Source organism: Colossoma macropomum, unplaced genomic scaffold (genome assembly GCF_904425465.1).
Source record: "Colossoma macropomum unplaced genomic scaffold, Colossoma_macropomum, whole genome shotgun sequence".
Lineage (NCBI taxonomy): Eukaryota > Metazoa > Chordata > Actinopteri > Characiformes > Serrasalmidae > Colossoma > Colossoma macropomum.
The window spans coordinates 45,209,968-45,236,464 of record NW_023494792.1 but is presented as its reverse complement, the minus strand read 5'-3'; the positions used below and the strand labels follow the sequence as shown (position 1 = coordinate 45,236,464).

Here is a 26,497-nt window from a genome sequence, read left to right as displayed (position 1 = left end):
TTGCCACACAATACACAACCAGATTGATAAAACTGAATGTGTGTGTGTGTGTGTGTGTATATGTGTGTGTGCGGATGACAATACACACACTTAGATGTGTGGATATATTCTTGCTGTGTCTGAAATGGAAAAAAAGGAGAATGTGTCAGCTCTCCTGAGAGAAGAACAATGGAGAAGTTCATCCAGAGAGAGATGAGAAGACTGTGATCAAAACATAAAAGCAGAGCGAGAGCAGAGAGATACAGATGTTTTCTTTAAGGAGCGTCAAGGTGTTTGTCTTCATGTTTCTGAAAGAAACTGCTGACACACACACACACACACACACACACACACACACACACACACACACACACACACACATTCACTCACGCACAGAAGCCAACATATTTCTCCTGGATCTGCAGTGTTTCTGGATCTAATGAACACTGGCCAAGCTCAGCAGGACACTCACTTTGAAGTCCACTAATGCTATAGCTGCACTCCCTCTACCTCCCTCTTGCTTTCTCTTCCTACCTGCCCCCTTTCTTTCTCTCTTTTTTGCCATCAAAAAAACACCTTTGGGTACTTACAGAATCTCTCTATAATGGTTCTATACAAAACATATGCTAAGGTCATGTGCTAGCATGTCTATAGTTTAAAGAACCTCAACATAACATAAGGGTTACATACAATATCTCATATTCTATATTTCTCATGTACTTTATTTGTTTCCCTGAGATCCACTTATGATGTTTGTTTGGTACTTGTTTGCTAAGTGTCAAGATCAGCAATAATTCATCTCCATTGTTATTTTCCATCCTCTATTTAACCCTTAGAATTAAACAGGCTGTTTCTGGTTACCGTGCCTTTATAACTGATATTTATATACAGGATTGTTTGAAAGTCAAAGATTATTCATCTTTTATCTTCAGTCAAAACAGCCATTAAGTACAAGTAATTCATTTTTTAGCACCAGGAAAAAAACAGAAAACATATATTTAACAAAAGATTGCACTAAATATAATACCAAAATATAATACCAAAATGTTCAGTATTTGTTCTGTCACACATCCGTTCAGACTCATAGTGTTGAGTTGTCTTCTCACAGTGGAAGGATGGACAGAAACACCTGTCTCTCTCAAAGATAAAAGCTTTAAGTTCTGTATATCTGATGGTTTATTTGATTTTTTAACTCCAGTTTTGGAAGTTCCTGTATTCCCCTTCATGCTAAAAGTAGATTATCTCCTATCTAATGTCCTCAGAAACATCTGAAAAATATATAACTGTGGGTTGGTGGTCTCTAACCTTTTCACAGTTCTAAGTCAATAAGCAGTCAGGGCTGAAACATTCCTTATAACAGCATGAATAGGTGGAGCTACACTGCTGTAGGCTGAATAGGTGGCTGTTGGTGAATGATTTGGTTTTTGTGACATCACAAAAACAGGGAATTCAGAATGGAATATGTTTTCAGCTTTGTTTCCAAATAGTGACTGCATGTATATTGAAACAACACCTGTCACCTACTACATCAAACTTATTTTAAAAAGTATTTTTTCTATGAAATGGGCTCATTTAAGTAGCCATTAAATAGTCTTTATTAGCACAAAAAAGCATATATCTTTTTGTGCTACCAAATGTTAGCCCGAAACAGAAGGGCGCTCTTCAGAGTGCTGAAGTTGCATCTTCTGATCTGGGTTAGCACCGGTATTGCGGACAAACTGATCCATGTGGCCTGGGTGGGTGGGGCCATAATCACTGACCACAGCAGTCACTAACCAGCTGTCAATAATTTACTATCCCATGAAGCCCAGACTTAAAATGATGAAGTTTTCTTTTTTCATTGCGTCTAGTTTAGACAATAGAGCTGTCGTAAGAAAATGACATACCTACAAAATGGTCATTTCATAGGAGTAGAAAACAAACCTTAACTTTAATACATGTTATTCTAATTTTGGACCATTTCCATTGATCTATCCATTATTAAATGTTCATATAACAGGCAGCTGTCCTTTTTTAATGATCCAAAAGTATCCAGACACCTCTTCTAATTAGTGACGGTGCACCTATTGCTGACATAGGCGTTCAATTATGCAGACACGGTTTGTACAATCCATAGAAAAGCACTGCCAATAGAATAGAATAGAACACGCTGGAGCAGCTGCACATGAGCCTAAAATCATGAGCTGGAGTGGAGTTTGTGATCCAGAACTAATCATCCAACATCAGTACCTGACCTCACTAATGCTCTCATAGCTGAACGCAATCAAATCCTCATAGCAATATTCGATGCTGACACCTAGTGTAAAGCCTTCCCAGAAGAGTAGAGGCTGTTACTGCAGCAAAGAGGGGACAAACTCTCGTTTAGTATCCCTGATTTCAGAAGAAACGCTGGATAAGCAGGTGTCTGCAAACTTTTGGGTAAAAGGTGCATATCTCACATAAATACTTTCTCACTTTCTCTCTTCCTCCCTGACCCTTGTGATCTGTTTCCAGATCTAGAGCTCCGGTCCCTCACTCTCTGTCTTCCTTCCCTCTCTGTTTTAATCTTTTGAAAGGTGTTTGGAAGCTTGACTGCTCTGCAGCAGAGGAAACAAATAAATGGAACATCAAAACATCTCCACTTTCTCAAAGGAGATACACACAGGCAAAACGGAGAGCACACACACACACATACAGACATATGCACATGCACCTAATCTGTTTCAGGTGTTGTGCTGAGAGAATAAAGAAAAAAGAGACAAAAAGATCAAAGAGCTAACTCCCATCTAAGCACTATATTAACATACCTTAATATCTCTCACACGCACTCTGTACCTGCACCTGATTAGATTACAAATCAGGACCTGCTCTACTTCTCTCACTTTCAGAGGCACTGAAGATGAAACAAGGTGCCTGAAGAAGTAAGAATTATGTTTTAAAATGTGGCTTTATATGGACTGGACAATGTTCATCCTTCGCACACTCAGCACTAAATTCAGTATAAGTAAGCCCCTTAGCTATAGTCTATACCTCACAAAAACATTTATATTTGTCAGAGCTGAATTAGGCCTTCAGGCCATAAATGACAAAATCATAGTAAAAAAAAAAATAGAAGAAATACACAGCCCACATCAACAATAATGCTACGTTTTGCTAGCACCCACTATGAGGTTTCTAATGATATGATAGCGCTAAGCTAACGCTGGTGCACATTAACATTTTTTGGCTGTTTTATATTAAACACAGACATTTAAAGCTTGTAAAAGACAACCCAAACATTTTATCTGAAGCATATAACATATGTTAACATAAACTGTATCTTGTATATTGCAGTTTTATGGTGACTTTTTGAGTAAAGAGATCTGACAAAGTTGAGGCCACTGTTTTCCATTTCTAACAACTGACTGAAACCTGGTCAGGCCACTGTTCCTATCTAGAACTTTCGTATCTAGGACTTGGCCTGGAGTGATGTTCTTCTCACTAAAGTGGTCCTGCTCATTGTGAATGAATATGACTTGTGGTTGGTATAGTGCAGTGGGTAATACCTCTGCTTTCTACACTGTAGCTGTAGCTCAATCCCCTGCCTGGGAAAGCACCCTACACTATGCCAGTAAGAGTCCTTGGGCAAGACTCCTAATGCTACCCTCGCCTACCTGTGTAAAATGATTAAACTGTAAGTCACTCTGGATTAGAGCCTCAGGCAAAATGCTATTAATGTAAATCGTTGATTCCATTGTCACTTCCTGATTATGCCAGTTAATCTGATGTGTAAGGCTTTCAGCATAACTCCTGAAGCCTTTAGTAATGGGAGAGCTCACTTGATTGTATTTACTAAGAAAAAAAAAATTGTGATTGAACAATTTTCCATTTGGGTGTTTCAAGATTTTAACCCCTTTGTTTACAATGAAAACTTATCAATGAAATAAGAGTAGCCCTACAATACTTGCAGAGTTTAAAACAAAAAGCATGATAGTTACATTAAATACAAGTGAACTAAAAATCTCTGACATGTATTTTTATAGCTGCCAGAAATCATTAGGCCCTCTGTGAAAGCCTAGAAGACCCTGAGGGTTGCCTACTGATATTTATACTCTTGTCTGTGTGGGGTTTTCAATGACCTTCAGTGTTACTCCAGCTAAACACTGCTGTGCTCCACATAACTCAACCATACCCTTAACCTCAGCAGCCAAGACATCAGCTTTGACCTCTTTTATTTCTTATTAAATAAAAGCTGCAGTATTTTTGAGAGGAAAGCATTTTTTTTCTGCTGAAGCAAACAAATGTGCCCAAAAAGTCAAATGTTCATGTTTTCATTATCCTGGAAGCATTTGGTCCTCACAAACAGCTGAATACACACACACATAACATCTGGGTATGGCTGCAACAATATAATGTTTATTTTTGATTGATATCTCAATCATTATCTTGAATATGTGTGTATTCTACATATTTGTTTTCAAAAATCACTGAGCAATTTTATTGTTTTGTGCAAAATATATGCCCACTTTGAAACTTTTTTGGAAAACAGTGTTGTATAACAATAAGAAAAGGTGTTTCATTTTCAAGTCCATACAGATATGTAACAAATACTGAAAAGTACGTTTCAGCTCATTTCGAATGAATTGCTTTTGTGATGTCACAAAAAATGGTGCAATAACATGTACCTGCCTGTTCAGTCTACTGCAGTTTAGCCCCACCCACTCTTACTAAGGTTATAAGTAATGTTATAGCCTGGACTGCTTTTTGAATAAGGTGCAATAAACACAGGTAGCACTTTGAATTTACTTGATTCAAATTTGTACATTGGAATACAATATAGGCCAAAGTTATTTATACAGCATATTTCATACAAAAGCCAATCTAATGTGCTTTACATAAACCCAAGCAAAGGAAAAATAAAAAAACATCAATAGAAAAAATAAAGGCAAATACAAATGATGCAATTCTTGCAAAAAGTAAGTCAAATGAGCGAAAGTAATTGGTGTAATATTTTGTATATTTCAGTCATGTGAAGTCAATGAAAACTCAAATAAATTCGATTGATCTTTTTTTTTCAGGGTAGATGGCAGCCAATCAGAACAGAGCTCATTTACATGTATTGGTCTTAAAGACAGTGTTAGACAAACAGCCTGTTTAATTGTAAGGGATAAAGAGAGGTTGGAAATGGTCATGTTAAAATGAATTGTGACTGTTTTTGGTCCTTTTACATCATACCCTCCTAAGTGGGGAAGAAATAAAACGCAAGAAAAATGTAGGATATGGCCCCTTTAATTATTAAGATGCAGGAGACGGTATTGCTGCATTTCAAGCAAGATTTTTCGCTTAGCTGAAAAACTTTAGCAAAAGCCAACACTGTCCCTGACCTTCTTCTCCTACTGGATCGTTTCTTAGGTTATATAACTTTTGCTTCACTCACTTCCCCACTGGATTAATGCAAAACGTGCAGACACACACACTGCTCTCCACTTCTACAGTTGTGAGCTCTGTAATGGTGTCTGGATTAGGTACAATTTTACTGTGCACTTAAGCGGAGCCAGGCTGATTGGTTGTGTGCAGCATGTGTGACCAATCAGAGAGCTAGAAGGCGTGACTGACAGCTGTAAATCCCAACCCTATCCCATCTCTGTGGTAATTTGATTCTCTAGACTGACTCATAAGATGCTTCCTCATCCCCCAAATCCTGATTTCATGGTGGAGGTGCTACATGTCCATAGTAGAGCCTTACTCATTTTTTTACTGATATGGACAGAGAATTTAAAGGAATACCCCAGTGTTCTTCTAATCTCTATCTGCTGAATCTGTGTTATACAATCAATTACCATAGACACAAATTTCCCTAAAGAGCTCACTACTCTAATACAAAACTAAACAGGCATATGCTTTTGTTTTGAGTCAATGTGTTTTTTCATATTTTACAGAGTACAGGGAATTGTGTTGAAATCACTGTCCATAACTGAATGCATACTGCAGACATACATTCACATGCAAAAGTTATCCAGCTCAAATGACATGTTTTGTTAATTTTGGAGGTGAAAATAAGTTCACATCTTCTACATAGAACGCACTTAAATAACTCTAACGTTTTCCTGCACATTTTAATACAAGATTTCTATTTATTAGCTGAGTTTAACATATTGGAAAATAATTAAAAATAAAATAAAATATAAAATGTGCCATATTTGCACAGGCCACATTTTATATTTTATTTTTTTTATTTTTTCCAATATGTTAAACAGCAAGCAAATCAGCAAATAAATTGAAATCATGCACTAAAATTTGCAGGAAAATGTCATATTTGTGTATCATGTGTGTTCATAGTAGAGGACGTGAACTCATTTTCACCTCCAAAATTAGTCTGTAGAACCTTAACCCTTAGAACCCTTTACTACTTATGTGTAATTATGTAATTACACTTTTCAGTACATTACAGTGGGAAATACTTAATATTGAATTGTACTCTACGTATATCATTGCTGGCAGCGATACATCATCTAAGAGTTAACCCTGGTTGATTGTATCAGCTAAATGATATTGATTTGGTCTATGGACTAGGTCCAGAAAAAATGATAATGATCTTATGGCAGTGGTCCATAATGTCAAGACTTGAATGTTGGAGAAACACACAAATACATGCTGTGCTGCATTGATTGGTGTACTCACATTCAATTCTTATCTGTTCCATCTCAGTCACCTCAGCGATGGACTCCTTCAGGTCCTCCACAAACTTGAGGAGCTCCTCTGAGCTCTGGGCACAGAAGTTCAGCACCTGCTTCTTATCTGAGCCGGAAACTGGAGACACGATGGTTATCGCATGAGGATAGTCTGCCGGAGAGAGACAGAGAGGGAGAGCGAGAGATAAAAAAAAGAGATGAGGGGAGTTCTCTTTTCATGTTTTTAAGTTTTTCTTATCATAAAAGTGAGTTCCAGTTTGTGTTCAGTCACTACTTGAATTAGCACTTGTGAAGTTCATTTGAGTCCAGCTGGAGTTGATTCAAGGGATTGTCTCCATTTTTTTTGCCAATAATGCGATTTCCCAAGGCCATTGTTGTAATCATTTTAATATGTAAACAACCTGATGCAACAATACTATTCTGCTTTTAAGCAAGTAAACACACAAACATACTGTACTTTAAACTTTGAATCACTTTAATTGTTACTTTGATAAACAAATCAATAAGCATTTCCACAGTGATGTGAACTGCATTCTAAATGTATATACATGTCATTTACATCACACATCACAGTGCATCCAACAATAAAGGCACATTCAAAAACAAGAAGTGACCCAAGTGGGAACCAAATGAACATAGAATTCTAGTTTTAGTTTTTCACCTACTTGAGAGAACAGTAGAATGGTCACAGTAACGACAACAAAAGGGAGTGCTACATGAGAGTGATGTTAGCATTAGCTGCATAGCTAACATCACCTTAGCTAACTTTTTACAAAAATGACCACTGGTGAAAATTCTTCTATTTTGCATTCATCAACATGAAATTAGAATCTTTAAACCTTTTTACATACATTTCAGAATTTCTCAGTATTTGGTATGCCCCATTTTGCTTTAATGACAGCATGCACTTGAACTGGCACTGACTCTATAAGTTTGCACAAAAGCTTCTGGTCAGTTGAGTGAAACCACCTGAAAGTCATCTGAAAATGGGTTTCAAAGGAAAGAATAAGGCTACAAAAAAGCTGAACATTTGTCCAAGGGCCTTAACATATTTACAATTTTTTGTATTTTTATAGTGAGCTATAATATTGCAGAATCTTTAATATTTCTACTTCTTTTGAATTTGAACTTTTCTTTCTTTTAAATTTTTCAAAATTATAAAAAAATCAGTTGTTTTCTTCCAGGTTACAAGAGAAAAATAGCAGATTTTCAATGTGGTCTCAGACTTTCGGACAGCACTCTACATTTTTGTGTAGATTTTCTACATCTTCACCTGTAAAAGATTTTAAAAGAAATAAGACATTGTCCCTGGGGTTCAGCTACAAGTGTTAACAAAGATGGAGGACAGATTTTGCTGGGTCCACAAACAGAAAAACAGTCCGCCAGTTGATGTTCTAGTCAGTTTATGGCTTGACTTTCCTCTTATCCACAATGTCTTTGTTAGAACTTTATTAAGAACTTTAACATCACCAGAGACCTCAGATGAAGGATGTTCCCCTCTGGTGGCCACCTGTATTTGCAAATAAATTACATTTTCATCAATCCATGAACTGTCTGCACTTACTATGAAGTTCCTGATAAACTGTGATCTAACAGTACACACACACACACACAAACACACACACACACACACACACACTTCCAGACTGTGTATTTACCAAAACCTCTTGACAGTAACTGAGTTGCTGTTATTGCCTATTGCAGCGCTCTCTGTCCCTCTGGACATGTGTGCTTGATTGTTTGTTTGGATTTTACTCTCTTCGAGTCTGATCGGCTGAATCAATCAAACGAGAGCTGAGCAAAATGGAGGGGAAAAATGTGAGCATGACTTGCAATGATCTCACAGCGACTAATTAAGGCAGAGCCGCTGAGAGGCTGAGAGAAAGGGAGGGAGAGAGAGAGAGAGAGAGAGAGAGAGAGAGAGAGAGAGATGTTTTTGCAACTGTTTATGGGAAAATGACAGAGCTAGTTACGACTAAATGCCCCCCCCCCACCACTCACACACATTTACGCAGGGCGGAGTCTGGAAAAAGGCAGGAGATTACTACTGCACAGATTCCAACACACTAGAGCTTGGCGACATGATGAAATGTTATTATCATCATGATACATTACAAGCCTCAATTACCAAAAAGTTGGGACAGTGTGTGAAATGCTAAAAAAACAGAAAGCCGTGATCAGTAAATTCTGTACTGTATTAAATGTATTGACGCCTCAGGGGAGTCTGGAATGGCCCATTCCAGCTCCTGCTCCTCCCTGGCTCCACCCCTTCATCATTACACACACCTACACGCATCTGTGGTTCATTCTCAAGGCTGAGTTTGAGAAGTTTGGCTTCAAAGTCAGGGGCATTATGTGCAATATTCGCAGTTTTAATTTATGAATTTGCCTGCAACTTCTTTCAAAGAAAGTTGGGACGAGCATATTTGCCACTGTGTTGCATCTCCTTTCCCTTTAAAAACACTTTATAATCATTTGAGGATTGAAGACACCAACATTCTTCTGTTGTGCCAGTCTTTAGCTGTGCAACTGGGCTTTTGTTGTCGTACTTTGCATTTTTTTATGTGTCAGACATTTTGTAATGGTAGGCAGGTCTGGACTGGAAGTAGGCCACTCTGGCACAGCACTTCCTGATTACACAGGCTTTTTGTAGCCTGCTGCTGTCATGTTGAAATAAGCATACACATTCCTGAAAAAGACGTCATCTAGAAGGCAGCATATGACGTTACTGCAAAATGTGTATATATCTTTTAGCATTAATAGTGCCTTCAGAGATAGTAAAGTTACCCATGATATGGGCATTAATGCACCCCCATACAATGACAGACCTTGGCTTTTGAACTTTACTCTGATAACAATCTGGACGGTCCTATTCTTCTTTGGTCTAGAGAGCACAAGAGACTCTTGAGTCCAGAGAAGCCAGCAGCATTTCTGGACATATGGCTTCCACTGGGGCCATTTGCTGATTATGAGGCTCTACTGTGAAGGGAAACTACAATGTCCTCAAAAACGCAACCAAATCAAAATCAAACCTAATGAGCGCATCTCTGTCCGGGGCTCTGTAGTCTTCTCTTTCCAGTTGATGTTATTTTTAGATGCCAAGAATCTCACTGACCTGTCTAATATTCACACACTCATGTTTAGCAGGCGTTTAATTATCCAGAAGGGGGCGCAAGTACCATTCAATGAACTTTTGTCGCTTCAAAAGAGCAGTGCTGTGCATCAACGACACTGTGAGTCTGTGTTTGAAGAACCAACACATTAACAGATAAACAATGATGATGACAAGTACTATAATAATAGTAAAATAAAATGGTGCCAGGCTCTTACATTCATTCTCAAACAGGTGGAACTGCATGCCCAGCAGGCCCATGGCTTTGCAGAAAGTGTAGGCAGCAGAGCTCTTTTTCTTTGGACACAGCTTCAGTATCTGAGGGTTAAAACAAGACAATTATCAGACACATACATGAGCAAAGACTACATAACATGATGCTTGCTGCTGAACTGCCTTTCGAGAGCTGAAGAAAATAAAGGATGCAAACTGCTGTACTCTCTAAACGCTAAAACACACACAGGTTGAGGTTCAAAGACAGAAAGAGATAGAGGTCAGTTCTGAACCCCAAAGCAGCCTAATACTGTTTTTAAACGAAAAAAAAAATCATCTTATGTAATAATAACATTTTATCAACTGTTATTTTTCTCACTTTCCAGTGACTGTGGGTGTGACATCATCAGTTACCCCGCCACATATCAACAATCTGATTGGTCGCCTTTTAGTTAATCTGTATGAAGTTAGTCCAGAATGAGAGAGTAGAAAGGGGGCATGCAGCAGGGGACTGTTGTGTCAGTTACACCGACCAGGCACAACATTAAGACCACCTCCTTGTTTCTACACTCATTGTCCATTTTATCAGCTCCACTTACTATATAGGTGCACTTTGTAGTTCTACAGTTACAGACTGTAGTCCATCTGTTTCTCTGCATACTTTGTTAGCCCCCTTTTACCCTGTTCTTCAGTGGTCAGGAGCCCCATGGACCCTAACAGAGCAGGTACTATTTGGGTGGTGGATCATCAGTGTAGAAACAGGAAAGGTGGTGATAATGTTATGCCTGATCGGTGTATATAAATATATTTTGGTCTCTCACTACATCATAGTGCAGTATGACACATTTTGTTGGATGTAAAGTATAAAAAAATTCTAACTGAAAAAAGGCAAATACTTTTGCATGACATTATAGTTCACATCATCTAAATGCTGCATAAAGTTTTTAGCACCCCAAGCTTAAAATGCTTTTCTGCATCCCTGCTATTGTCTATAAAAGTGAACAAAAGTACGAACCAAATTCAGGCGTCAAGACAGGTGCTATTACTGTTTAGCGTACTCTTTTCTGCAAAACTAGCAAAACTAAAGAAGCAAACTTCAAATACTGGACATATCCTGATCGACCACATTTGGGAAAACTGTGTAAATTTGATTCCTCTCCAAACTATCCCTTTAACTCAAAGCAAGGGGAAAGGAGCTAGAGAGAGTGAATAGAAAAGAAAAGAAAGAAAGCAGGGTACAGATAGGAAGAGAGATGAGAGCCTACTGTCTACTTAGTGTACCTCCCACAGGCCTACTCACAAAGCTGGAATATTAAAACTATACATCACTCTGACACAGACGTCCAGGAGTGCCAAGCCTCTTTGAAGAAGAGTAATGATCGACTCTCTAACGTCAGTCTCTCCGCAATTAATACCGCAAACCCCGCGTTAGCTTAACTCTGAGCAGCCATCGTGAGAACAACATCATAATTACATAACTGGAGCATAATTATGCGTAATTGACTCATTCTTGTTAGAGCTTTGAATTTTTTTTCCTTGTTTGATATCTCTCAAACCTCATAACCTTCATACTGAATTCAAAATGAGAAGGTTAGTGATTTGGTTAATTAGGACTTTTTTTTCTCTCTGTCATGCCAAATCAATGGTTTTGTCCTGAACGTGATGTGTGATTTGGAATTAGAGTTGGAAACACACCCCTTCTGGGCACAATCACTCTCCTCAGCACTTTTGGGAAAAAAAATGCAATTGTTGATTTTTTTCTCGCTGGAAGATTAAGATGGGAACTTGTAATTATGAGAATAGTTTAATACTCATGTGCGATAACCTCTCAGTCGCCCTAATGGCTACATTAATTATAATAGATGTTTAATCTGTGATTAATTTCAGGAGCCATTCTGTGTGACTTGGACAAAATTAATGACTTAGCTAGACGAGCGTGTGTGGGGGGAGCAGAGAGGACTTTATTATTGACTCCAAAGTTTTGTCCATGCAGTGGCCGATGTCTCGACATGGCACCTTTAAACACAGTCCTTGCCTCAAACTGTCCATTACAAAGATGAAAACAAAAATTACAGCGGAAAACAGTGAGAGAACAAAAGCAATAACATTTTCTGCTCTGAAGAAGGCTGTAATTACCAGCTCTGAGGCACAGAAAGACATTTAGCGCTTACAGAAAAAAAGCTGAAAATGAAGCAGTTGAAAGCGTTTATTAGGTCAGACGGACAGCGCTTCCCACAACGCAAAAAAAAAAAAAGATCAGAGACCCAAAAAAAAAAAACCCTAACAAAAAATACATTTTACTTAAAAAATTCACATTATGCATTATAAACAATCTAAAAAAATCTTTAAAATAAAAAAGCTAGAAACAGTTCTTTGAGAAATGCTACAGAAGCATCATTTGGTTCCCTAGAGAATCTTCCAGTGGAACCATTTATTGTAAATGAGATGTGTGCATGTCACGGACCTTTTTGATGTTTAAAGAACCGCCACATAATGTGAAGGTCTTAGGAAGAACTCTTAAATTGGTATAGAATCTGTGTATAATATGAAGGTTCGCTAAACCTCTAAAATGTTCTTTACACTTATATATATATCCTTTCAAACATGGTTCCTTTGGGAATCAAAGGTGGTTCTTCTATGGCAGGGGTGCCCAAAATATTTATCTTGGGGGACAAAGTGCAATGATTATGATGTGGTATAAAATTAAGGTCCTACTTTAGATTAAGTGCGTCTAATTACTGTGTAGTTACACATTAACAATGTATGCAACAACAACGTAACTACCGGTGATGTAATCACTGTTACAGAGAGAGTACAGCAGTACAGCTTATGTAAATACACATGTGTATCAACTTCAGTTTTTACCCAGGTAATGGCACATGTATCCTGACTGTTTTAGTAGTATATGTTCTGTTTTAAAATTACACGTGTAACAGGGTGAGGGTATTTATATTTGTACGAACTACTGCTTTTCCAACAAGGTTTTCCTGAATATGTAACGTACATTATATCCCTAAATTATGTAATGTGTATATGTATATAATTTAATTGTATAACTCATACATAATTACCCAGAGATATGTGTGCTGTAACATGGTAACTGGATCAAATCACACCGCATAGATTAATATCAGTCTGTAATTTCACAGCACATATTTAAAGATAAAGCTTTTAAGGATAAAAGGACAGATGTAAACACAGTCAAATCACAGAATGGTTTAAAGCCAAAACTGTGGTTAGGCTACTGTGTCACAACACAAGCACTCTAATAATAACTTAAAATAATTAGAACTTTGTAAGTGCATTCAAGGACAGCATTCAGGTTCTTCTCAGGAGAACTACATTGAAGAACATTCTTATATACTTGAAGATGTTCCTACACGGGAGCTGACAAAACTCTGCATGACAACAGATGAGCTACAGTCTGTAACTGTGAATGTATATAGTGGATTTATAAGGTAGGTGGATCTCATAAAGTGGCAATTAAGTATAAGTACAAGGTAGATGTTTCTTATAAAGTGAATGTATGTATGGTGAATATATATAATGGTACTGTTTGTTCTTTTTTGTTGTGTTGTATTAGTTTTACAAATAAGGTGCTAATTATCAATGATCTACAGATGTTTTGTACTGGTAGGGACAGGGAATTATGCATGTTAGCTACTAAGAACTTTAATGCAATTAAGGTAATTAACATATTGTTGCTGTCCAAAGAAAAACAGGCATCTCCATTTTTTATTATTTTTACTTCTATACATCATTTTAACACAGCAGCTGTCCTTCACATTGTGTGAAAATTTCACGATCACTGGGCCAATAGAAATGCTTCAACATTGCTCCAAAATAAAATATCTTTATATTAACTTACATTAAAAGTAAACCATGTTTTTACCCTCTACTGTAAAGTGACTATGTTGGACATACTTGGTTTTCTTTGGACAGTGACAATATGCGCAGCAAAATATTAACCCCTGTTTAACTCACATCCTTTGTTTCCCCTGTTTTCAGCAGATGTGTGTACATAATTTTACTTTTTATGTCAATGACTTTCATCTCAAATATAATCATCTCAAAATAATGACTTGCCTTACTCCAATACTTTGACTTTGTCAAAATAGTGCCTTTGTCAATTTGCACTTTATGAGATATTACTCAGTGAGAGAGCATATTTTTTGATATAATATTGATATAGTATTGCTATATTATTTTAATAAAATATAAATTATTTCAAATAAGCCAAAATATTTCAAACATAATCCAAAATGTAACATTCTCATTTGTCCCCCCACTAACACAAGATAAAAATGCAACATGGATGTTTGATTTAGTTAAAAAGGTTCAAGGAGAACGTGCTTTTAAACATGTTCTCATATTCTCATAGCAATGTTGTCAGTAAATTTTAACAGTAGTCAGACAGATACTCCAAATTCACTCTGAAGACCACTTTCATACCATGAAAGCACCTTTTTACATTTTTTAGTTCTTTTTTTTCCTGATTACTGAGAATTCAAACCTATATTATTTTAATATGCCTGTTGGAGGCTGTAATATAGAAACCATTTTGAAGCAAGCAGGATTAGCTCTACATTTAATACAACCTCTTTTTGATAATCATACTTATTTTGATGCATAATTTTTCTGTGTTTAGGTTGGAGAGCAAATCTGGTTCAAGGTGTTCCTAAATGGTACGAGCTGGATACAAAGTTTATGTCGACAGTCACTTTTTAATGCCAAAAGAGGGTTTGCGACTGTGCTATGCAGCTGTTGTTATTTGTCCCCATTCGTGCCAACATGTTTCACTAATGTTACCCAACATGTTTCATGTTTCTATAGGGACAACAAAATTTCTGCTATGCCAGAACATCAAGCTTGTTTGACGTGCAACTGCTGGGAGTGTAAGGATGTCTTTTCCAAAACATCTCTAGACTACAATTTTTCCTTATAAGCAACTTTTCAAGTCTCAGGTTCTTACCACAATGAGGTCATTGAAGAGGAAGACCTCCCTCTGGTGAGCAGCTTGTTTCTGGGCCTTGTTGATGTCGGTCACTTCGAAAAGGCGGCTACAGCACACCAGTCTTCTGTGGGGCACTGAGAGGACCTGAGGATAAATGGACAAACAGAGGAGGATAAATATGTATGAATATTTAAGAAAAACAGTGAAAAAGCATTGCTAGAATAAGCACGGGTGGGTCAATGGGCATTTCTAACCAGCTTTGGGCCTGTCCACTTTCTCCTAAAACAAAGCTCATCACAATTCAGCACTTTCACAGGAAGAAAGCAAGAACTTCAGCTTCTAATACTGTCAGCATGTGGCTTGAGAGACATGGAATGAGAAGTTAAGATTTGTAAGCACAATTTTCAGTTTTAGTTCATTTAAGTTGTACTTATTACCAGTGATAAACAATATTAGCACTAAACTTTCAATACATCCCCATTTGTACACATTTGTAAGTAGGAGATAGCTTATTATGATTTGAATCTGATGAAAAGTTATTGTTGTGTGTATAGTCCTGTTTTGCAAAAAGGGAAAATGTCTTTTTACATTTTATCCATGTTTTTTGTCATTTTTCGACAATAAAAAGAAAAACAGAAAAAAAGGCAAAAATGCTGACTAGAATCTTTTGGTATAGGATGTAAATTGAATGTAAATGTTATTATTTACATAACTAACTATGTGATTAATTATGCAATAATGTAAATGCATTATAATCATATAGCAACATGTCAATAACATTTCTTGGCTCCTAAGGATTTAGTATCTCAGTAGATCCAACCTCTGTAACTCTAGCTGTGAAAACACTTCTGCCTTATTTGCTCCACAATGAGAGTTCAATCCCACAAAGACATGCTAACTATAACCACGCATTAAGACAAGCACTATAATTTCACTGTAAACGACAGAAAGCGAGATGCCAGAGATGAAGAAGTAAAGTAGCGCCAATGAGACTCCTTTAACAATGAGAGCGGTTGTTAAAGAAAGCGTGGACTGGGTACATTGATCCCTCTCTGCTCCATTGGCTCATCTAAATGAACTCTCACATCTGAGCCTGACTCTGTCTCTCTCTCTCTCCATCTCTCCCCCAGCCCTCACACACACCCACACACACAAACACACACACACCCACACACAGCCTCTCTCTGGGGGTAATATGCCTACAGTCAGGCCTGTGTGGAGGGACGAGGGAGAGAGAGAGAGCACAAGACAAACAGCGGTGTGAAGGCGACTGATGTTGCGAGACGCTGATGGGAAATCTATAGTATCTGTACACACACACAGAGCAGAGAGAGATGGGAGAAAGAGCAGAGTATCACAGGCTAACACACAAATATTGGAACTGTGGCCCCAATGCAGGCAGCTGTACGTCTCTTCAACCGTAGCTTAAGGTTAATTGAACTTCAAATAATAAGTTACCAGAGTATAAAACACAGATTATTGTTCTGTTAACTGACTATTAGAAGTTCAATGCACTTAAAATATCAAGGCAACCAGGTTTACTTCTTCCAGTTAAAATGCTGAACTTTTTTTTCTGGTGTATAAACTTTTGCTACGGCACTACGGAGCACTGGCAAAGATCTCACTGAACCTAACAGGAAGTTGAAGCAATCTTTGTTTATGTTTGGAAAAGTTGGAAATAACAACAAAATTCGCCACCATGGTAATATTAGTTTGATTATTATATATCAAAAATAAATAAATAAATAAATAAATGAATACATAAATAAACCCAGCTCACATTTGCTCCTTGAGACCAACATTTTGGTTTAGGACAACATATTTTGACTCAAATAACATAGAATGCATCCTAGTGAGAGCAGTGACAACCATCAAGCTGTAAACACGTCAAAAATTGAATAGAATAAAACTTTCAATATCATTAATTAATTTATTTCATTTGGTATCAACTAACTTTCATAAATTGCTATCTTCTAGCTAAAAGAAATGAAGTGAAAAAAGACTAGAAACATTACTTGTTGGCGTTTGTTGGTATTTTAAAGACTTTAGAATGACTGCTTTCTTGGACTGCCTTTCAAAACTTACGTGACCTGCAGCTTTTGTGGTTTGGTTCTGACTTTACTCAAGCTGGTTTGAGAAAGCCAACTTACTATTCTTTATTTTCTTATTATTATTCTATGGTCAGAACATTTGCATCATTACTCCTCCTACTGCTTTTGAGCTAGAACCACAAAACCTAGCAGGATTGTAGAGCCTATTGCCAAAAAAGTTGACTTGTTGGTTAACTTTAAGTCAAAAGTTGACTTGAAATGAACCAGTTTGACTTATGGTGTTCATGCAAAATTCTTTCAAATATTTTTTTATCCATAGAAATGAATGGTGGAATGCTCAATCCACTTATATAATAAATCATCACTGTCTAAAAATCTCTCTAGAATGGTAAGTTTACAGGAGAGGGTGAAATGATCTTCACTTTTAATGTTAGTTAATGAAAAGAGATTTTATTCCAAGAACTTATAGCTGTATTTCCTATTCTACTACAGTCAGTAAAATGTTTCTGTACACACCTCTTATGTCACATTCATAGAAGCATCCACCTGGGATATCACAGCCTCGGCCTAGCAACACCTTAACAACTACCTGTAACTTTATAGCCTCAGCCTAGCATCACCTTAACAACTACCTGGGATGACACAGCGATGGCCTAGCAAAACTTTCGTAACCACTTAGGATATCACAGCAATGGTCTAGCAACACCTTAGCAACCACCTGGGAAACCACAGCAACAGTCTAGCAACTCCTTGGCGACCACCTGCGATACCATAACAACAACCTTGCAACAGCTTAGCAACCACCTAACAAACACCAAGCAATGCCCGAACAACAAGCTAGAATTCCATAGCAACCTTGTAGCAAAACCATAACAACTACCAGGAATTTCTATAAAAACCCAATTAACAATCAACGTTTGTCTGCAACTGCATTAACTTTTTGAAGCATTATTAGTTGGCCTTGTCAAGCGAACATAAAGTTTGTTCACAAACTATCCCTTTCTAGTTTAACCCAGAAATTGCGAAATAATGAGTGGTGCACTGGGGCACACAGAGAAGCTGAGCAGGGCTTGTCGAAACAGAACGTTGGCAGCTTCATTAAAAACAATAGTTTTCCAATTTTTGGATGTTGCATGATGTGTTTGCCATGCAGTGGCCTTAGCTAAGCCTGCTAAAGAACTAACCTGCAAAGCTGTCAAGTCTCATGGTTAAGAACTGCTGGTTTACTGTAAGACTCACATCTTTTGCCTTTGCTGTGACACCATCACATTAAACCCAAGTGTGTTGATTTTGCATGCTATATTTAAACAGGCTACCATAATGGGTGCTAAGCAAAACAATCAGCAGCTAATGGCCCTCATATATAATAGGAAAATCTCCAGAATGGAGCGTTTAATTTGATTGCATTGAGAAGTTAAAACCAAGGGAAATTGCATTTGAATTGTTTGTAGGGTGCTGTGAAGATCACAGCATCAGGGATATTTGAAATTAAAATGCAGTGGAAAGCAGCATGCACACTCCTTAATCCTTAAGGGCTTAGATAATGTAGGAAGAATCTGATTGCTGAATTAAACATCCTGGCTGACTGATGGGAATATAAAAAAAAAAGTTCACCCAATGCATCCAAACAATGTGATCTTTCACCAGCATAGAAAATACAGCTGGTATTCGACTATTTCAGTCATCTTGCAGCGACATATCAATGACTGTCTTCTGCGGCATCTCAGCGAAAGAGCAATGGTGGAAAAAAGATGTTGAACATTAGTACTGAAAAATATATTTTCAAAAAACAAGAATAAATGGTTGTGATTTATATGTAGTTGCCAGTAGTTACTGACTCTGAGTATAAGTCTTTAATATGGATAACACCCTAGCCTACCAACAGAAGACCAGTATTCCCCCCATTCAGACACAAACATCACTGTGATTGTTACTAATAAAGTTACCAAAATAATCCTATTGCACAACTCATCTCTCTATTAGCAACCATATTTGAATATAGAAACAGCGACTGCTTAAGATAGACTATACCAATGAGTCCTTGGGCAAGACTCCTAATGCTACATTCACTGTCCTCTATAACATAATTAAACTGGACAAGAGTGTCTGCCAAATGTAGTAAATGTAAAATCAACATAATTTAAAATGAATAATTCACTCTAAATGTACATATTTTGACAAATTCTGACATATTAGACTGAATGGAATTTTGTCAAAGTTTAGTTTGCATAGTTTGCCCCATGTATCAACAGCTGCCGTAAAAGAAAGTATTTGTGATGTCAATTGAACATGTGTGCTGAAACACTTGTGAGACACCAGCATTCAAAAGATTTTTTTACTCTTTGACTTTTCAACAGTTAGTGGTTGTTTTTTTGCCAGTAGCATGTTACTGAGACATGACTTAAGGTTAGGAATTACGCTGGATCAAAGCAAATCACTCTAAACCAATTTGACATTACACTCCACGCCAATTTGAATTTTCACATCGCTCGCAAAACAGCGAGGCTGCAAATTAAAGAGCACGGCTACATTTGGTCAAATTCCCAAAGGAAATTCTGAATAAACGCTGAGTTTGATTTAACTTTCATATGAAGGATACTCGCACTGTGCTCAAAAGTGATGGAGGTCAGTAAATTCCATAAGCAGCTGTTCTGCCAAAATCAAAACCAAACCAAAGGTGGGCAGCTCTGGCGTAAGTGAGGTTCAGTCTAGGTTCCAGGACAGAATATCCTCCTCCAATTCAGCAAATGGGAACAAAGAGAGGATGGCCTTAATCTCAATGTAGCAACCGAGCTGACCTCTGCTGATCAGCTGATCTCTCTCTCTCTCTCTCTCTCTCTCTCTCTCCCTCCATTTCCATGGCCTTCTGTATGAATGTATGTAAATCCTGCAGTGCTATCTCTAACCCAACCATAGCCTTAACCTCAGCTACTAAAAGATCAGCTTTGTCCTCTTTTACTTTAAAAAGATAAAAGCTGCAGTTTGGAGGAAAAGCAGACTAATGTCCAGCTATACAACCACTAACTGTTCCACATGTGTACGTATCAGTGAATTCAGTTCCACATGCTCATACAAAGTATCACTGACCCATGTGAAGCCAATGTTTTCCATATATAATACTGTGCAAAATTCAGAGACCACTCTTTCCTTTATTTATTTTCCAGTCAAAAGAGCTATTAAGTACAAGTTCCTCTTTTTTCAGTGTCAGTGAAAAAATAGAAAATAATATAATACCAAATGAAAAAATGCAACAAATATTAAAAATGCAAAATAAATTAATAATGAAAGAAAGAAATTTCAGTATTTAGTATTGCTTTTATTGTGCTTTCTATTCTTTATAGTAGACTTGCTTTCATTTATTCAAAGAAATTTGCAGGCATATTTTATACACCTCTGAAGTTCAGTCTTAGAAGTTGGTTGCATTTTCTGCTTCTCATGATGCAAGTAATCCTCATTACAATCATCAAGGATCATTGGAACATAAAACTTTACTCCACATCTCAGATGTCCACTTTCAGTGTTCTAGTGCAAATGTTCTTCTTTCTTTGTCTATTTCCTTTTCTCAGTGAGGGCTTTTTGACAGCTACACATCCTTTCATTTTCTTCTCACAGTGGAAGGATGGACAGAAACACCTGTGACACCTTCAGATCTAAAGTAAGAGTGGAGCTTGATTTTCTCCTCTCTCTCAAAGATGAAAGCTTTAAGTACTGTTTATCTGATGGTGACAGTTTTGCTGATCTACCAGGTCTTGCACGGCTGTTAGGGGTCCCTTTTTTTCAGCTCCAGTGTTGAAAACTTTTTTTCAGTTTTTTCACTTTTTTGTATAATCTCATGATCGAATATGAGAAATATCTCCTTTAGCCATTTTAGATGCACATGAGGATGAAATACAGTTATAGTGAGTTTGGGCAGTTACTTAAGTGAATGTTCGTGTCTGTTTGAAGGGGAACATAATGTCAGTGAGAGGAGCAGCTTTTGTTGGGAGAACACAGCTGGAACTGGTTGGGTTTAAGATTGGAAAGAGGGAAGAGTTAAAGTGGCAGAAACTGCACAAAAGTAGAGAGTGGACACATAAATACTGATAGATTTAAAATTACACAATGTTGGAGGCTTCTGTGGTTTTTTTTTTCAAATTATATGCTTCCTTCTTTTTTCCTGACATTAATAAAAAACTTGAATAACTGAACATTACATAAATGAAAGAGTGCCCTGTGACTTTTGCTCAGTACTTTAAAGCAGAACAATGACTTAATGTAATGACTTTAAACCCTTTAAAACCTTAATATTTAAGGACCTGTTTGGTTCAGGTTCAGAGTTCAGTTCCCCTCTGATAACTACATTCTAACTTACAAATGAGTTTCACAGTAGAAACTGATTAAAATGCCTCTAGATTAATAACTGAACAGTTGTTTTAAATTGATATGAAAAAAAAGATTCAAATACAAGTGAAATGTGGATACATGTATCCATCAATGACTTGGATCAGTGGCTAGAAGCTGATTTATACTTCTGTGAAGATGAGTGTAAATGTATCTGCTTTGCGAGGCAGATAAGAGGCTGATGGGTAAGTGTAAGCAGGAGAGGCTTGCAGAAGCCACAACATGCCATCAAACTATATGTTGTGTGAATCTGTGGAAGCTGTGCGTCAAACTAAGCTGACTGGCTCTTCAGTTACACTGAGGGAGGAACGAGAATTAAAAAATACCCAACCTAAACCAAAACTGGAGCAGTTTGAGGCGTCTTTGACGACCCCTCTCTAAAAGATTACAAAAACAGTGACATCAGAATTTATTCTTGGAGAGAGGGAGAAAAAACATGAGACTGTCCTATTTGTTTTCTGAAGATTGTGGTTTGGATAAACATGTTAATTTAATTCTTCTTCCTTTTTTCCTTCCTCCCTCTCTCCCTCCCTTCCTTTCTTCTTTTCTTCCTCTCTTCTTCCTTCTTTCCTTTCTCCTTCTCTCCTTCCTTCCTCCCTCCCACCCTTTCTTCCATCCTTCCTTCCTCTCTTTCCTTCCCTCCCTTTCTTTCTTCCTTTCCCTCCTTCCTTCCTTGCTTTCTTCTTCTCTTCCTCCCTTCCCATCCTTCCTTCCTCATTGACTCATTGCTTTATTGCTCAGAAACATTATTTTACCATATAATATCATAATTATCACAATTTTACCTTGTGAGCACTGTATTTCCTTCAGAGCTTTTCCTTAACCTCAGACTTTTAAACCCCACTGTATTTGACTCAAATGTGAACATTGTTTCGATATGAATAAAATGTATTAGACAGTTTTTTAAAATAGTTTTGTCTTTCAGTTTACTTACTTTTGGCAACAACTGTGATGCTGTAATATATTCTATTCATGTTTATTTGAGTTTCATTCCAAAATGCTGTATATATGTTTGTAACAATTCTGAATAAGAGTTTAACAACAGGATAACAACAGGCGTATAATGGAAAACACATTTTTATTTCTCTAAGTGGTGATGGTGGTGTTAATCATAATATAGCACTGTATTTTTACATGTGTAAAGGCCACTCCCAACAACGTACATCATGAAAAAAGAAGACAATTCTATAAGCGGTCTCTGATGTATTTTGCTGTTTTGTTGTCAGCCAATCCAAATGCAGCTGATGCTGCTGCAGGCAGTGGAGGGAGCAGATACTGAGCGTACTCAGTAAAGCACATACAGCGGGTGTAATTGGAGGTAAGATTCAGCGAGGCTGTCTGTGTGTGTGTGTGCACTGAGGCAGTGGTGTGTGTGATGATTAAGCTAAGCAGAGCTGAGGTGATGTGTTCATTAACTGACAAGAAATCCTGTGTGTGTGTGTGTGTGTGTGTGTGTGAGAGATACATTTAGTGCTGCACTGTCTGAGAGCAGCCACACTGCAGCCTGCAGTTACACTGATTCACCAGTGTGTGTGTGTGTGAACTTCATGGCAGTAAGTGTGTATGCTGAAGCATATGAGTCGACATATCATCACAGTCACGTGTGTGTGACACCCACACCCAGCAACTGTCAGCTCTCTCTCTATCTCTTATTCTCGCTCGCTCTCATATTCTCTCTTTTCTTTCTCTCACTCCCTCTTTCTCCTTGTCTCTCATTCTCTCCTTCTCTCTCCCACTCTCTCTCATTCTTTCGCTCTCTCCCCTTTCTCATTTTCCCTCTCTTCTTGTCACCCTCTCCCTCTCCCTCTCTGATTTTTTTCTTCCTTTCTCTCTCCTCGCTCTTATTCTTAATCCCTCCCTCTTTCTATTGCCTGTCTTTCTGATTCTCTCTCACTTTTCTCTCATTCTCTCTTTCGTTCTCCTCTTCTTCTCTCTCTCTCTCTCATTCTCTGTCTTTCTCCCTTTCTCATTTTCTCTCTCTTCTCGGTACCCCCTTCCTCGCTGATTCTCTCTTTCTTACTCTCTCTCTTTTTGCTCTCATTCTCAATCTCTCTTTCTTTCTCTTCCCTCTCTTTCTCATTCTCTCTCTGTCTTGCTCTCATTTTTTCTCTCTTTCTCCTTCTCTTTCCCTCTTTTCCTTCCTCTCCCATTCTCCTTCTCTAACCCCCCCCCACTTTTCTGCCAGCTTTTAATATACAGAAGTGAATGACTGGCTTCATAAACCCATTCAGTGACAGGCACTCGTTTCTTTAAAAACTACTAAGCTTTAAAAAGAATTATTATTACTTGAAGCAATTCACTTAAGATGATCGTCTAAAAGTAGCCTATCGTACTCAGAGGGTGAATGTCACTCCTTTCACTATCATTCTGTCTGTTAAGACTGGAACGAGTTTAGTGTGGGAATGTAATATTTTGTCATGAACTGCTACACAGAGAAATGTAATGTTTCAGGTGTACTTTGTTCTCACTCTGAAGGGACTCGTGTTTCCGACATCAAACAGATGCCATTTATGATCTGAATATGGTGCTGAATATGCCTGAGCGTGTTCTATAACCAGAACAGACTGCATCCAATAGTCACAACAGCAGCATCCTACATTTTTATATAGCGATATCACCTTAAAAGTTCAGTTTACAATGTAGAACGTGGATATTTACGTTGTTACTTTTGTAAACACCACCATCTCAAACACTAGGCAGTCTAACCATTAACTGACCAGGACGTGCAGCACGTCCAAATGTCTGTCACATACCTCTATACCTTAAAGTAGACTACTGTTCGCTATCTGGCTTCCTTCAACATTCACCAGCTATCAAAAAAAAACCATAACAAGCAGCCTGTCTGCAACTGCAGTTTTTCAAATGTTTAAGCATTCAAATTGTGCATTCAGATCTCTGTATTATTATTTTTATGGTTTTTAATAGCTGCAGTCTTGAAATCAGGGGGTGCGGCAGCCCCATCAGCACGCCCACTTCCTGCGTCCCTGGATGAAGCTGAGGGATGCTACACTGCACTATAGAGACCTGCCTAACATGGCAGTATGTAAAATAACTAGTTTTAAGCTGATATGCCCCTTTAAGAGCAACTCAACCAGTTTGCATTGTAGTCAGTGAAATGAATTAATAATAAGACTTTAGGATTTTAGGGGCTTAACCAGAAGAACCTGAAGCTTGCAATTGGTGGGTAAACATGTAGATAACTTCTAGCCTTCATTACCTCATAACGATTTAGGCTACAGACATGCCCTAACTAGCCAGCATGACGTCATCGAGCTGTGATGTCAGCATCAGTGAGTAATTCGGCTTAGAAAATCACCCAAAATCCTGATATTATTGCTTTGTCATATTCCAACAAAGGGTTAAAACAGTGACATGATTCACACATCAGATCACTCATCAGACTCTGCCCTCACCATCCAGAGTGATTTCATCCACCTGTGACCATCCATCAGCCAGCAGTCCAGCTCCAAAATCACCCAAACCCCACTCACTACTGTTTACATCTCTGCTTTTAGCCTTATTTATAAATAAAGGGTTACAAATAGCAGCATGATTCACACACCAGGACACTCAGAGGAACCTGCCATCACTAGCCAGAGTGAGAGAAACCAGCTCTAACATCCCACAAACCAGAAATACAGCACCAAACACAACAATAACTACTGTACTGTACTCTCTGCTTCACATGACAACAAAAGGGTTAATCAGTAAACTGCCTGGAAAGTATATCAGAGCTTGGACTGCCACCCAAAGTAAAAGCAAAGATGACGTCTTTTCTGTCCTATGATTCTGCATCTATATTAGCGGACACTGTAAAGCAGATTTATTTAAGAGGATTCTATACCTTAAAGTGGCACTCTGGCCAAAAAAACACCACCCCTATATCTGTTGTAAACATCCTCACTTCCTACACAGGTACTAGAGTGGTCTCTAGAGTAAGATTTTCCAGGTTAAAGACTAGAAAAACTCTTCTACTGATGTATATTAAAGGTGGAAGGAATGTTTTAAAAACTGCGACTGCAGGCAGGCTGTGTGAAATGTGTTTTTTTCCTGCTAATTGGCAATGAAATGTAGAAGGAAGCCAGGTAGCGAACAATAGTACATTTCTACATCAGTGCATTTCTTCATCGCTGTGGGGGGATTCTCAATGTTTATATGTTGTATCTGCATAGTGCATGCTGGGTACTGTAGTGAGAGAACATTGATGGGCGAAAGTGTAAAAAGGACTTCAAATCGCTTCCATGTCAAACTGACGAAGCCAGAGATGCAGGAAGGTGTTTTAAGTTAGGGGTGCTGAAATTTTAAGCAGCATATATATATATATATATATATATATATATGATGTGAACGATAACATCTTATATCATTATCATTGTATTCTTTGCCTTTTTCCATTACATTTTTTTAAAACTTTACATCAAACAGAATGTCACAGTGCACTAAAATAAAGTTAGAGACAATAAAATATTCATAGAACTGTCACAACCGACCGCTGATGCTTGTCCTCTCTCTGCTCTCTCGTCCTGGATGAACTTTATGCAAATTAACTGAGATAAAACGTTATTATTATGTTAGATGATTTTTTTAAAGTTTAAAAACAGTATTAGGTTGCTTTGGGATTCAGAATTGGCCTCTATCTTTGCACACACTTTCTCTCTTTGACCCTCAACTTACATGTGTTTAGCGATGTGGCCCAAAGCGGACAGCTGTCTGTAATGGAAATACAGCGTCAACTTCAACAGTGCACACCCACTGCATCGGTTTTTGCTACCAATTTTTTAAATATATAAATGAAAACAGAATGGAACACAATGGAATTTTGCTGATTTTTTTCCTATAGGAATGAATGGAATGCAAAAGTTTTGCCACCTTTCTTGTGTCTCAACACACCACACACGCACACCACACACACACTGAACACTCCAAATATAACACAACAAACACACACACACCACACAAACACACACACACACTTTTAAGGTAGCAGGAGATTTTAGATAGCAGTGTATTTAAGGGGCACTGAATTTAAGGTAACAGGAGATTTAAGGTGGTAGTGGATTAAAGGTGGAAGTGTATTTAAGGTAACAATGATTTAAGGTAGCAGTGAAGTTATGGTAGCAGGAACTTTAAGGTGGCAGTGGACTTAGGCAACTATAGC

General features: G+C 37.8%; 1 protein-coding gene across 1 annotated transcript in view; it reads right to left on the bottom strand.

Annotated features, from left to right (window-relative positions):
- The window catches only part of iqsec3a (IQ motif and Sec7 domain ArfGEF 3a), a 112,631-nt gene that overhangs the window by 19,557 nt on the left and 66,577 nt on the right, over window positions 1-26,497 (bottom strand). Inside the window, exons 7-9 of the mRNA XM_036577325.1 lie at window positions 14,927-15,052; window positions 9,960-10,059; window positions 6,619-6,780 (exon numbers count right to left, since the gene is read on the bottom strand). Coding sequence (XP_036433218.1) covers window positions 6,619-6,780; window positions 9,960-10,059; window positions 14,927-15,052 — 388 coding nt within the window. The remainder of the gene's footprint in view (window positions 1-6,618; window positions 6,781-9,959; window positions 10,060-14,926; window positions 15,053-26,497) is intronic.